This window comes from Podarcis tiliguerta (assembly GCF_965153285.1).
Source record: "Podarcis tiliguerta genome assembly, chromosome: 1".
In the NCBI taxonomy this organism is placed as follows: domain Eukaryota; kingdom Metazoa; phylum Chordata; class Lepidosauria; order Squamata; family Lacertidae; genus Podarcis; species Podarcis tiliguerta.
In genome coordinates, this window is record NC_139534.1 from 126,554,677 (window position 1) to 126,570,135 (window position 15,459).

Sequence of the window (15,459 nt, forward strand, 5' to 3'; positions counted from 1 at the left end):
AAGCAGACTATTTTCAGGTGTCAAGAGTTAAATTTTCGGCTTCTGCTTTAAACTAAAAGCTTTTCACACATGTTCTCCTACAGTTTTCCTACCCCATAAGGCAAGCTAGAAAGCAGGTTTCAGTGAAAAGAACAGAACATCCTTTGAATTTAAAATCTTGGGACTCTACTCACATAATTAGAAGTATCTTTTTAGATGCTATTAATCTAAAACAGATATTGTCCAACTGTCATTCACCTCTTTTCCTTAGTCATGTTTAAATGCTGAACAAGGCATTTCTGTGCCACATGCCAGTTCTGTGGAGATGAAGAATGGCTTGACTCACCAGATGCAAGACATCACCTGGGTACTAAAGTAAGCAGCAGCTTCAGGTGTTCAGTATCTGATGTAACTCAGCACTTCATAACCACAGTACTGACATGCAGTACTACTGCACCCTTTGTTTCTCCAGATAAAGATGGATTTTTCTACTCCTCTGGCATTTGAAAGCAAAGCATTAAGAGATTTAAGTTTTCTAGAAATGTTGAAAGTAGCTAGGGGAAATGCAAATTAAAAAAACAGAGGCAAGAAATGCTTATTTTCATGTAACTTTTAGTATGTTTTATGTATAACTATGCAAATTAAATTGCAGGGTTTGAGATGTTTACTGAACCCAAAGGCAACTAAACATCTTGGATTTTGTGAAAGCAGGAACTCTGGCTTTAATCTCCCCTACCCTGAAATCTTCAGCTGTGCAGGACTTCAACTGTGTTTAGCTTCCCTGCACCCTAATTTCGGCTTGTCATTTTGTTGAAACCACAGTTAATAACAAACTTCAGCTAATTTAACAAACCAGCTTCATAACTTGTGGTTTGAAGTTGGCTGGATGTTCAAGCCAGTTTGCTACAAATCACGTGGCCAAGTTAAAGGCCAAAGCCTTCTTGCCTGTCCGCTCAAGGAGGTGGTGTGACATGAAAACACTATCACTGTAACCACCAACTTCAAAAATGGTCTCTTCCAGCACATTTCCCTACCCCTTGCCTTCTCTCACACAGCTGGGGGAAAGTTAAGAGATTTTGCTTTCCATTTGGACCAATTTGGGATTATTAAGTCTTCTAGCAACAAATTGTGTTTGGCACTAGCTATGGTGGATTTCAGACAAGCAAAGTTCAAACCAGTGTTTCTAAAACAGGCTCGTTTAGACAGATCTCGTTGGTATGAACCACATATTTGTCTCCAAGTGACATAGAAAACATTAGCTGGCTTAGTGAAGGCTTCTGTGGTCATCTTCCCAGCCACATGGGACAGGGAGAGGAGAGTGTATGTTCCTAAATCATGTCCCACTAAACCAGATATGGGGAACCTTTTGGCCTCCAAAGGTCACTGAATTACAACTTTCATTAACCCTGGCCATTCTTGCTAGGGCTGGTAGGAGTTGCAGTTCAGCAACATCTGGAGGACCAAAGATTCACCACTCCTGCATACTGCACCCCAATGCAGTCAGCAACTAAGGAAGGGTGGCTATAAGAATAGCCTGGGGCACCCAGCTGCCACTTTCTAAAGAACTAAAGAACATGGCTTTCTAAAGAACTAAAGAACATGACTTTGAACATGCCACTTTCTAAAGAACAAGACTTAGGCTCTTAAATCAGGTGGCATTTTTGTGTTGGTAAAATACGGCATTATTAGTGTTTTGCATGCATCTACATTTGTCAAGACGTCCTGGCTGAATAATTGTAAGCAATCATTTTGCATGTTGCTGACCTAGAAAAAGGTTATGGTATCATTCCAATTATTAACAGGATTTTCTTTACGCTTCTGAATCTTGAGGTTGCTCACTTTTGATGCTTCTGTATACAGTTCAGTGGTGCCTCGCAAGACGAAATTAATTCGTTCTGCGGGCTTTTTTCGTCTTGTGAATTTTTTCGTCTTGCGAAGCACCACTGTGTATTGACGGTTTCCCATAGGAATGCATTGGCGGTTTAAAAAAAAAGGTGCAAGACGTTTCGTCATGCGAAGCAAGCCCATAGGGAAATCCGTCTTGCGAAGCAACTCAGAAAACGAAAAACTCTTTCGTCTTGCGAGTTTTTCGTCTTCCGAGGCATTCGTCTTGCGAGGTACCACTGTATACTGATGTTCAAGAGAAGCCAACTGGGAAACTGGAGATTATCTTGCACAGCAGTCAAGTCATTTCAGTTTGGTTGGCATCCTCCATACCAGAAATGACAGGAATATATCAATTTCACCTTTTAAAATATTTAAAAGCCTTGTGCTGGAAGATGGCAAATTAGAAAGGCTTATACTATGCATAAAAAGCCCTCCAGTAACAGACCCTCCACCAAGAATCTTCCAGTGGTTTTAAGACGAGTTCGCCAAAGAGGCAAGTCACTCAAAAGCACAACGCATGACCAGCCCAAGCAACCTAATTTCCTCCACTGACTCCATTTTGTCTACCCAGTTACATTTAGCCTGGTGCAAAATGCAGTGAGGTTGCGCTCACCCGTGCAGTCTGAATTCAAGTACTTAATCTAGGACCCTCGTACCTACGGGACTGCCTCTCCTGGTATGCCCTGCGGAAGATCTTAAGATCCATAAATAGCAACACTCTAGAGGTCCCGGGCCCTAAGGAAGTCAGATTAGCCTCAACCAGGGCCAAGGCCAGGGCCAGGGCCTTTTCAACACTGGCCCCGGCCTGGTGGAACGCTCTGTCTCATGAGATCAGCGCCCTGCAGGATCTGATTTCTTTCCGCAGGGCCTGTAAGACAGAGTTATTCCACCTGGCCTTTGGCTTGGAATCAGCCTGATCCCCTCCCCCTCTTTCCTTTTCCTTCTGCAATGGAACCCCTATTTGGGGACTTCCCTGGCTTTTTTCTGGCCCATGTAGGACCAGTCTAGATAGTTGGCCTTGGTGAAGATTTGATGTTTTCTCCCCCCAGTTTTTGATCAGGGCTTCCACTGAAATGAGGCTGCATTTTAAGTTGTGTTTTAATTCTGTTTTTAAGTTGTACCTTAATCAATTGTTTTTATACCTGTTAGCCGCCCTGAGCCCAGTCTTGGGCGGGTGGGGTATAAATAAAATTTATTATTATTATTATCATCATCATCTTGGATTTAGTTTCTCTCCTGGCTGCCAGCCTCACACCATGAGCTTGTTTCTATTGCTCTGCCCTTTATTCTCCCTTTCCTGCTTTTTCTAGCCTCTGCAAAGTGCACCAGATACAGGGTGATAAGCTACCTTAGTCATACTCAAAGCAGTCTCACTGAAATCAGTGGATTTAAGGAACTGAACCCATCCATTTCAGTGGTTCTATTCCTTGTACAACTTAGCTGAACATCACCACTGCCGTGATACAAAGAAAACCCTTCTGTAGAATTATGTACAAAAGTTATGCACTGCGTTAGAAATGTGCTACTTTGATGTAAAATCAATGAGGACTTTGATGAGACCATGCGTGGCCACAAAAAATGAGTAAAAAAAAAAGTAGTTCTGAGTATTAGAGACTTCTCAACCTGTCCCCACTACCAGGCAGAACAGGCACAAAAAGTCAACAGTGAAAGGTTAACGATTGTGTAGATGCCACCCATCTGCATGAATGCAGAGCTAAAAATGTTTTCCTTTCAACTCCCCAAGAACCTTTCTACAAGTGGAAAGGGTAGTGTGCATGTGAGGCATGTTATGTGCCAAGGAAATCGCAAAGCACATGTTTGAGACAGAAGATGGGGTGCGTGTGAAAATGAAGCGGAAGAGTAGTGAAAATTAAGTGGTGAAACAAAAATGCCAAGATTTTCAGTGTATTAGTCACATAGCACTGCACACGGAATAATTCAATTATGAGATGGGGGTAAGCTAATGGCTTGTCCACCAATGCTGAAGCTACAGCAAGAACAAACCGAGTAGCCCAACTTGACACAACAGGCAAAATACTTCTGACAACCAAAATACATTGCCATTCACATGCAACAAAATGTTTCTTTCTGCAAGCATTTTTACAGCTACAATTCAAATGGAAGGCAGCTTTGCACTGGGGCTCCCTATGTCAGTGATAAACAGGTCTCACAAATCTGGATTTCTTTTTTTGCTTTAATGAACATAATACATTTTAAGCACAGAAAAAGCAATCTTTCAACTAAACTTGTGAAAATGGTCAGTAAGGACAGGCTGACGGGATGAGAGGTTGGACAGCACGAATACTCACAGCATCATCATTTCTATAAGGATTCAGTCTGTTATAAACTGCTTCAATCACACTCCGTCTAAAGCAAGCAAGGGGGAAAAAAAGGTTTTAAAGATCAGCATTTTCCAAAGAACAACTGTCATCTGAAAACAGATTCTCAAAATAGAAATACCTTTTAAAAAGGAAAGGAAACCCTTATTTATATATATAAAAAATGTGTGCCATCTTTCTGCAAACTGACATTCAAGGTAGTTTACCAGAATTCCATAAGACCGTCAACACTAATAACAGAAAACACATCATTATACAGAAATAGATAAAAGCAGCAGCTCAAGCATTTTAGTAGTAGCCAGTTGTAGCAGACCAAACTAGGTAGAACAAGCACAGCGAAACAAAACAAACACTACAGCAAATTGAACCAAACTACTGGAACTACTTACCAAAATCCCAAATAAGGAAAGCAACATTTATTTTAAAAGAATTAATCAAGTACCAGAGAAAGTCAGCAGAATGAGAGGGCCAAGGACCAAAGCATAGCACAACTAGTTATCTGCACCCAGTAGGGCTTGAATTCCCAGCAGCCCCAATACAATTATGGCACCTGAAAATTCCATGCTCAAGCAACTGGGCATGTCTTGAACCAGGGTTTGAATCCCAGTAAAGATGTGGATGAAATTCCCAGTAATACCCTTCAGTACAGGAAAAACTGGGGCTTCAGTAAAGGCTCATCCAGACAGAAAATTCCCACAGATGGTTTGGAACTTTACTGCCAAACTAAGATGAACAGAGATGCAAGATTTAACACTCTCAATTCATCTCTGGTTCAATTGTAGTCAAAATATCCTGTATCTCCGTGCCCAAGAGCCTAACATCTAAAATTGTCAGAATGAAGAACGATTTGACATTACAGCCTTGCTTATGTTGTAATACTAGACCTTTTTATTTAATTACATTTTAATCCAGTTTTCTACCTAAAGATAAATTCAAGAAAACGAAGAATTAAAGACTCCTTGATTTTCTTCAAAATCTTAACAGGTTAGATTCAAAGCTACCAAATGACAAAAAAACCCTAAAATTGTAACAGTTCAAAATGGAGCAGACAATAGCATTTAAACCCCATTTTGAGAAGTGTCTAAGCCGCAGCCTTTCTCAACCTGTGGGTCCCCAGATGTTGCTGAACTACAACTCCCATCACCCCTAGCCAGCTCAGGGATGATGGGAGTTGTAGTCCAACAATATCTGGGGACCCACAAGTTGAGAACCACTGGGAGAGATAGCTGCTTATTGAAAGGCAAACTTCCTTAGGCAGGCCTTCCACGGCCTCTGTAAAAGTACAAAAAAGACCCCCACCATTTGTGTCCACACACAAATGTGGACCATCCACTGTCCATCTGACAGTAGATGGACAAAGGACACAGTCTCATCAAATGGTCTTATGGATGCAATGGCTTCATGTGAGAAGAAGCAATTCTTAAAGATACTCTGGTCCCAAACCATTTAGTCATAAACCAGTGTTTGAATTTACCCCGGAAGCAGACTGGCAACTGGTGCAGCCTGCATGGTATCAGAAGTTTTGATGCGTTATCATTCAAGGAAGGCAACGATGAACTTGGTGAAAATGAAATACCATAAAAACCAGCATTATACATATCAAATAAAAACTAATGTGTTTAAACCAGTCAAAACATATAAATATAAATACCTAAACCATTAGAATCATACACTTAGAAAGATTTAAAAGCGGTAAATATTCAAGAACTTCAGTTAAAGGATGAGGCCACTCTTAAAAATAGCCTGACCTTTCTTCAGCTGTGGTATGACACAGGTTTACTTTTAATTTTAGAATCCACCTCCCAGTCTGCCACAGGGTATCCCGCATGCCTTCATTTCCATATTTAACATAATTCCAAATTTGAAAGAAAAGGTTAGGGCTAATAGTCGTAATGCCCCTTTAAAAATATTTTGGTGCCCCTCCCTTTTTAAGAGTGGCCTTATTTATTTTAAATCAACAGCAGATTTACGCAGGTGTAAACTCACTTGCTTGCCAATTCACCCCCTGGTGGAAGGTTTGGGATGCTCTCTGTTTGTAAAGTACGCATGACGTGGACTAAGTCTGGCACTCCTTCGCCCTGCTTCTTTATGATCTCTGGGAATCAGAAGTACTTTCTTTGTAAATTCAGTCCAAATGCAATCGAAAAGATTTCAACATTTTACTTTATCTAAGACAGACTAAGATTTCAAAATCTTTGTCATAGTGAGTATTGTATTTACAGTGTCTCTGGTACCATAACAAAATAAGCAGGCTGGAGAAAACACAGTTCTACCTTGGCATCTTTGCCGTGTATTTCCTACAATAAAACTTTTGGAAGCATACAATATATTAATCTCATTAGATCATTATCTAAAAATATCAATGATACTCTTGTAGTACATTGTAAGGGAGCTTGCTCTAAAAGAGCACTGAGATCTTAAGTGCTTATACTGCCTGAGAAGAAAACAAATTAGTTATAAATTGATTTCACAGAAAAATGTAACAACCATTTTTAGTAAATGAAAATGATAACACTCCAACAGACCAATTTAAGAGTTTTATAAACTGAAATATGAAAACACGAGTGACATGATAGGAAACATACTATCTTAAATAAAAATACAGTTGTGAAACAACAAAAGATGAACTGCATAGTCTCTGTAGGGAAACAATGCTCAAACTAATTTGCGCAATACTTAAACCCCATTGTATGAATTGTTGAAATAATAAAGAATCTGATTTCAGCTGCAGCATCATTTACTTTCAAGCAGTATTTGAACACAGAATATTTGAACACTTCAAACTTCTCAATCCATCTTCAAATCAATTAACAGATAATCTGCATTATTCAGAGAACCAAGATTTAAAAATCTCATTAATGTAACAAATCATAGGTCAGATTTTCAAAAGCGTTTTAGACCACCAACTTAGGTTGTTTGTTGATTTATAAAATATAACTATTAAAACTGACAATATTAGGATATGAATATTTGCCTTTGTTTGCCATGTCACACCACTGGTATATCTAACCCAGCAACATTCTTCACTGAAAGTGGCTCTTCAAGGTCTCAAGCTCAGGTTTTTTCTACTTTGCTTCCTGATAGCATTTAACTGATGACATTAGAGGGATCAAGCTTGGAAACTTTCACTTGCAAAGATTTCATTTTGCAATCCAATAAACACCCATGATTATAATGGATGCTTTATTAGGCATACAATAGCTTTAATTAAAGTAGCAGTTTGGTATACTGGCCAGCACACTTGAGATTTCATGAAAACACCTGTAAAATGAGCTTGATGAGAAGTGCAGTTTTCTGAAAACTGGATGTAATATCAATGTAGCACCCAAAATAAAATAAGGAATGTTGTGCTACCAAATTTAACTTTTCCAGTCTATAACAGCAGGCCACATGCAGACAATATGACACAAGAAGACAGCTAGTGGAATAGGAGCACAAAAACAGATTTTCAGTAACCTTTCAGTCCCTGCAAGTTTTAGCTCAATTTGTAGGCTTAATATATAGTAGCCGATAGCAAATAGTCGGGGGAAAGTCTTGACAGCTGTCAAAGTACATAGATATCAAATTTAATTCCCTATAAATGCTTCTCTCTTTTTTTTCCTTTTAAAGAAAGATTAGTGAATAGTGGCCAGGATCTGAAGAGCTGCTTAGGCAAAAGCAAGGGGCTTGTCACCAACCCACTGAAACCATCTATTCTCTTCTCCAAGGCCCACACGTCCATCACAAAAGCAGACTTCTTGGGGAGGGGGGGACAAGTTCCCTTGATATCACATTGATAGCTGCACAGTTCTATGGATCCTGGACAGTATTTCAAAGCAAATACTTTACTTTTTGTTTTGGCTAAACATTTTGAAGGTGAAAAGTACTAAGGCCAGAATCTGTATTTTACCATCAACTATTTCTGACAAAGGCTTCTAATACTGAAACTGAATAAAGAGCAAAGATATCAGATTTATTTTGCCAAGTTCTTTTATTGTGAATTGTGAACATCTAGTATAGTCTACATCATTCTAACGCTATGTTATGTTTTGTACAAAAATAAAGGGATTAAAATTTATCTGAACTACACAGTTCAATAACCTAAAGCTACAGTACATTTAAAATACATCTCCACTAAAATACATTTATACTCAATAGAAATATATGTACAATCCACAAATTATTTATGGCACAAATGGAACCAATCCGTTGGCCTTCATCTTGCAGTATCTTTTTGTGTCCATGCATATTGTAGCTTCTCATTAACTTAAAACACTTTCTCAAACTGCAGCACAAGAAGATTAATGAAAGACAGATGAATAGTGTTGACTTCAACTGCTCTTATCTAAAAGGAGGCTGTGGTTTTAGAAGTCTGAGAAACACTGTATTTCTATACTTGTGGGAACATGTTCTTGCACCCAAAGATCTACTTACTTCCGTCTTCTAAATGAGAGAAAATATCTATACTGAAACATGTGTTTTACTGAAGATATATAGTCTACACCGAGGTGATCACACTCAATTAATTCATTGAAACACAGACATTTAAACAGTTATAATAGTCGACATACACCTATTACAAAACGTATTTCAAAACAGTTTCCCCGCCCAGTCCTTAAAGTGTTGCATCTGTGCAAGCTCCACAAAAATTAACAATAGCTTGCACTGATGGAGCAGCTTAAGGATCTTAATAATGAAAAGTTGAGGGTTTTGTTTTGAAGAGCTGGGCTAGTCCCACAGGGTTGGATCCAGACCTGCTGTCCCATGAAATGAAAAGCTCCCTTTCATTTGCAGAACTGAGTTGGGTCCAATGGAGTTTCCTACTCAACAAACTGGACACTCCAATGGGCAGACAGTGGGAAGAAATGTCCATCAATCACCCTTCCCCCCCCCCATGCGGCCCCACACACTCTACTGTAGTTTTTTTTGTGGCATACCAGAAATCCAATCGGGGGTGGAGGTGGGGCTGGAGATCACCTCTATCTTTTTCTGCCTGCAGGAGCATACAGTGTATGGAACTGAACTCTGCAACTCCAGATCCAACTCAAGTGTCTGTAATCCTTTAAGTATTTTTTTTTGGGGGGGGGGGGGACTTTTCAAATATGTAGTTTATATTGCAAGTTGCAGGTGGGATTAGTATTATTTCCTACACAATTACAGCTGAAATTGTTTGACATTGATATAAAATAGATTAGAACAGACAGCAGAATTCATAACTGCCATACTTTTTTTTTCTAAACTAGTCACCAACATAGCTCCTTCGCAAAAAGAAACAAAATTGAATGGTGAAATTAAGTATTTTTCCTAGTACATTGGGTCAAAAGTACAAGCTGTTAAGCCTGGTTGGGCTGTAAATTAAAATGTGTCCAATCTTCTCACTTGATTTACACCATTTCAGTAGCCATATAATGGTAACACTGTTTTCAGCTACCATTTTTTAAATTTCAATTTGATCTGTACAATGCAAAATTCCTTACAGACAGGCCTGTGCAGAGCTTTTCTGAAGTCTTGTTAGAATAAAGTTATAAACTCAAACAAAAAAGCTGTCAGTCCCTGGTGGGGGCCCCTGGCCAGCTTAGCTCTCACCCAGGGTCCCACCCCCTTTGCATGGGCCTGCTTTCAGAACTTCATTATACAGGTCCATTTTAAAATTATAATTCAAATTTCAAAAACACTAATTTAGGGCATTTTAGGAAGATTGCAGAAACAGATTATTGAGCACATTTTGAATTATTCAACAGTTACATAGTCAGTTCTACTTTCCTGTGAATTTATTCAACCAAGTAGTTCCGTTAGCGCAAGAACTGTGCAATAGAACTAGCCCCCGTGTCCCCTTCACAGAATGTTCACCCCAACCCTCCAAAACAGTTTAGGAGTCAGTACAGAGGGCGGAGTAGGGGGAAGTTCTTTTGTGCAAACGGAAAATCTTACATATATGGAACTACTTTGTTGGATGTTGCACATAACCAGAAGACACTGGGTTGTAATCCAAAACTGTATGAGAGGAAGGCAACTTGGGCCACGGATCATTCCCTGCCGCCTCAGTAGCTCAAGAGCCTCACTTGAGGGCTGGAGGACCTATCAAATTTTGCAGGCTGTGTCGTGTCCAGGGCAGCAGTATTTGAGGAAAGGGGGAATTGCCTGAAAGCTGATTCCTTTTACTGCAGCTCCAAATACAGTCTATGAAAGAGGCTTTCTGGGGGAAGGGGGTACAAGGGGCTGCAGGGGGAAAGAGGTAAAGAGAAAGATGCAACTATAGAGTTGGCAGGGGACTCAAAGTTAGTTTATTCAACACTGACACCGGAAGCCCATTACCAGAGAACAATGGCACATGTTGCCTTCCACTCACACCACACTGAATAGAAACAGGCATGCTTGAAACTTTGACAGTTTCCCGTTCAGAACTGGTCCCAAGAATGCCTAAACTGATCTTTGACACACCTCAGTTTTTAAAAGTAGGATAGGGAAATAATGCAAGAAAGCGTACATGACAACACTGTATTAACTGGCAGCTCCCTTTTAAGACTGATCTTGTGGCAAATCCCCAAACTGCTTTTTGAACTCAGGAAAATTCAAAGAGCAATTCAAGAGCTCCAAAGGGGACTAAACAGAAAATCTTCAAAATGCTGAGGTATATTCACACTGCCCTTTGGATCGCAGCTATGGCATCTATTCACAAATTAAAGTCTAGCTAATTCCACTTACACAAAGAAAGAGCTGTAAGGTCAAGTTTCATTTATGAACATGGATTTTGTTACACACATACTCATCAGTGAAATGGTTTCAGTCATATGGGATGATATCAAAATAAGCTTATGCATACAAAGTGCTTCCACACTTATAGATGAGGACAGATGATTTTCCTTTCTTGCTGTAGCTCCTCCTATCTATCAAATACTGCTTGGATGCCCAAACCTTCCTAAGCAACTTTTCAGGAGGGGCAAAGAGCTGCAGTAGAACAAGCCTTTTTTTGCAAAATTCTGGTGCAGTTTTGCCAGACTTTACTTTGGTTCCCAAGGATGAAAAAGTGTGGACAAACAAGAAAACACAAGTATTATTTTCTAATGCCTCTTCTCATTTAATCTATTAAATATTGATGAACATCTTACTAGGTCATTACAAACGTAACATTCCTTGCCCCAAGTTACCTTCTGAATACTACATACGCCACAATTTGTAACATTCATGGAAAGTGACTCCAAAACATGAATATCAGTGGCCACTAACTGCAATTCTCCCAGTGTAAAGAGAAGGAGCATAATAAGAATTATATCACTACCACTACTGAGGATTTGAATAAAACTTTCAAGAGTTCAAAGTGCTTCACATTCATAATCTTGCTGTATTTCTTACAACCACCCCAAAATATCATTCAATATTATGATCCCTCTAGTTAAAATGTAAAGGAAAGGGGGTCAAGAGTAGTAAGTTCATGGCCAAAATGAGATTGAATCAGAGACTTCCTAATATGTAGCTCAGTTTCTTAGGTACTACATGGCACCAACTCTCAGTAAACAAGCCATTGAATCAATTCAAGATGACAAAATATTAAATAAACAACATTTATATTAAGCGTCTACAGAATAAAAAAATAAAGTGCAAGAGATTTTAAAAAAATCATTCATTAATATAGCAGGCGTAAAAATATTTCATGTTAGTGCATGGGACTTATGACTTCAGAGCCTTTAAGGTGTAATCACCTTATGTTTAGGTCCATTACACTATATTATTATTATTATTATTATTATTATTATTATTATTATTATTATTATTACCACCACCACCATAATCAAATTTATTGGTCACTTTTTTGCCACAGGCACTCAGCAAATTCAGTTTTTTTAAATCTAATTTTTACTTAACTCAACATTCACAATAAAAAGGTTTCTTTATTTTGGAAATAAACATATATTACAACTTACAGTTTCAATACATACTTACTAAGTCCTGTTGAACATACTGGAACATCTAAGGAAACATGCACAGGATTGCACTGCACATGTTCAAAGGCACTATAATACAGTGTGAAACACCTTTCAAATTCATGCTTTAAACCAGAACCAGTTTTGAACCATATGGCACAAAATTATATGAAACGCAAAATACCAGATTAAATTATCTATGACAGTACTGATTCCAAATTTACTATTACACAAGCATAACAGATATTAATAAACTATTAATTTAAATTTGATCGTATTATGATGGCTAACTGTCTTCTCAGCAACCAGGATCAAAAATTGCTTACAGTCTAGAATTATTGCTGGCCAAATAAATGTTATACTCAAATCTTTCTCCAGTGTAAGAAGAATTGTCAAGGACACCTATTTTGACAGGACATACTACACATATCCAAAAAGGCAAGAAAAGTACCTTTTTGTGAGGTGTAATGCTGAATGGCACTTAAGAATTTAAGAAAATGCTTATAGATGCTTAGGACTTAGCTGTTGGGCATTTGTTTAGAAATAAAATTACTTATTTTTTTTTAAAAGAGCCACCTTCTACTCTGCTTTCCAGGAACTTGTCCAGCTCTGCTTCTCTCTTCACTGCCTCTGGTAATACCTTTGGTGCATTTGGGAAACAGATCAATATCACACTCATGTTGTCTCGGCTTCCCTGGAGTGGGAGGGGTGGAGAAAAAGAAAAGAGTTTGATGAAGTTCTATTTTCCAGCATAATATTCACACAAGTCTGACAACTTTCTTTACATTAATACAAGAAAATGCTAGTGATCATAATTTTCACCAGTTTCTCACTCCAACACTGAATGTAAGCAAGTATCCATTTGCTTCTATAACTCTTGTTCAACAAAGTCACTTTGTTCAAAGCTTACATGAGTTATTCTGGCTCCCCTTTTGGCAAAATACAGATTGCAACTGCAATACTAGTAAAACAAAAAAGCACACTGTCTGAGAGATAATATTAAAGGCATAGTCTCCAACTTCTTGCACACTTTTTATGAAAGTGAAGGTTAAGGAAACAAAAGAGGAATGGGTAGTTTAGCTAAGCTACAAAATTGAAGAGGAAACAGTTTTTCAATAAAAGGCCTATTTGGCCTAAACTAGATACAACAGCTGTTGCGTGTATCTTTTGACCTGTTCCCACCAAACCTCCATGATACTAATTTTAAGAAAAGTGTGGTGGTGGAGAAATATTAGTAAGTAAAGTTAGAGCTGATGTCCAATTTGTCTATGTGAGATCATTAGCTTAAAAAAATTTACCAATGCACATGTTTTTCTCCAAAGAATGTAGAAAGCTGCCTTATATAATCAGATGATTGGTCCATCTAGCCTAGTATTGTTCACACTGACTGCCAGCAGCTTTCCAGGTTTTCAGACAGGAGTCTTTTCCAGCCCTACCTGGAGATGCTGAGGATTGAACCTTGGACCTCTGAATTGCAAAATGTTAACTGCCAATGAACTACAGTCTTTTCTCTACATACAAAATCCAGCAAGCTAGTAGCAAAGCAAGTTAGATTTAAGCATGTGTGTTCAATATTGGTCCCAGGGAGTCAAAAGCCAGCTAAAATTGTGATTGACAAGGTACCACTTTCAACATCAGCCGTATCCATCGTTTGCCAACACTACAACTAATAATACACATTTCAATATATCCCACATAAAACTTCTGGCTACCTTATACAAGCAGGTGTCGACTATCTCATTGCAAACTCTTTCAAGGTCATCAGTGACTTCAAGCCTTGATCTGACAAATTCACACAGCTCTTCATTTCCCATAACATCCCAGATGCCATCACAGGCCAGTATGATGAACTGATCATCATCTTCTGATCTCTCAATTTCATAAACTTCAGGCTCAGGTGAGACAAGCTGCTCTGTCGGGCCTTTCCCATGGACACATTTGTAATCAAAGTCTCCAAGTGCTCTAGACACAGCGAGGGAGCCATTCACACGCTGAATCATGACTGAACCACCTGCATTCTGTATACGTTCCTTCTCCAGTGGATTATTTGGTTTGTGATCTTGCGTAAAGAAATAAACCTTTCTGTTTCTACAAAGTAATCCTCTAGAATCTCCACAGTTGATAAAATAAGTGTGCTGAGGAGAAATGAGGACTCCCACAGCTGTTGACCCGCTTCTGTCCGCACCATGCTTCTTCTCAGAAAGTAGCCTCATTTGTTCATCAATTTGCAGAAAACCTGTTCTGATTCCTGTCTTTACACTCTCCACGGACGGGGAAGCTCCACGGCCTTTAAAATCATGATTGCTTGTGATGTGATCTAATAAATGCTCGCAGCAGTATTTGGCAACTTGGGATCCAGCATGTCCATCATACACAGCAAAAAAAGACCACCCGTCAAGTCCATTTGGTAAGCCAATTACAGCTGTATGTGCATCCTCCATCTCAACTCGCCAACCTTGCATGCTACTTAGCCCATAACGTAGTCCATTGCCCTGCCCTTGGGCATTGTGCTTCTCCATCTTTGGCTTATCTAAAAATGCTCCCATGATGTCTTGTCCTTTAAGATCTGCAGAGACAAAAAGATCTGCTGTTAAGCTATTTTTAAGACAGTTAGCAGTTTAATCATATGCTGAACATGTTGCTTAAAGAAAACACAAACCTGAACTGCACTGCTTACTGTACAAAACAGACAGAATATGTTTAATTAACGGGGAGCTGAACTGTTCAGCTTGTGGCTTTCTGAACTTCACTCTTGGGAATAGTTTGTGTATTATTATAAATATTTAAATTGTTACTATGCAAGAGAATGGCTTGCACTTTATTAATGTGGCTTTTATCAAAACATCTGCAGTAAGTGTAAATAAATCAAACCACAGCTCAGACTCTTAAGAAATAAACAGAGCTCAGTGGATTCTTGGTTGCACTGTACAATAATATTTTCAGTCACCCATTTGTATACCAACACACCAAACCCAGATTTAACTAGATCCATCTTGTCATGCACTTGGCCAGTAACCGTCATGGAAGCTACCTGGAATGGAACATCCCCAACTGGAAAGCAAAGAGCGTGTGTTTGTGGTTGTGTGTGTGTGTGTGTGTGTGTGTGTATAGTGGTGATGGTGACTATACTGGACCAAAATCAATTCACTGGTTTCAAGTCTATTACATTTTGCCCTGTTCCGAGATTTTTAATGAAAAGCATGCTATAAGACCCCTAAATAAATGAATAAATCCATTTATTGCCCATCTATGGTGAAAAGTAATCTGTAAATACCGGGAAATCTACATAAATATTTTTCTCTTATTTTTCAGTGAGTAGCACCTGTGGCACCTGGAACTGGACCAAGGCAGAA

General features: G+C 38.8%; 1 protein-coding gene across 3 annotated transcripts in view; it reads right to left on the reverse strand.

Moving 5' to 3' along the window:
• The window catches only part of PPM1A (protein phosphatase, Mg2+/Mn2+ dependent 1A), a 34,863-nt gene that overhangs the window by 3,012 nt on the left and 16,392 nt on the right, over positions 1 to 15,459 (reverse strand). For 2 of the 3 annotated variants that reach the window (XM_083438862.1, XM_083438860.1), the window contains exons 2-5: positions 13,819 to 14,672; positions 12,683 to 12,800; positions 6,192 to 6,300; positions 4,176 to 4,233 (exon numbers count right to left, since the gene is read on the reverse strand). In XM_083438862.1, the coding sequence (XP_083294988.1) occupies positions 4,176 to 4,233; positions 6,192 to 6,300; positions 12,683 to 12,800; positions 13,819 to 14,652 (1,119 nt within the window). In that variant the 5' untranslated portion in view covers positions 14,653 to 14,672. Of the gene's footprint in view, positions 1 to 4,175; positions 4,234 to 6,191; positions 6,301 to 8,151; positions 8,628 to 12,682; positions 12,801 to 13,818; positions 14,673 to 15,459 lie in introns of those variants that run through there. The other variant, XM_083438861.1, reaches the window with a different exon arrangement.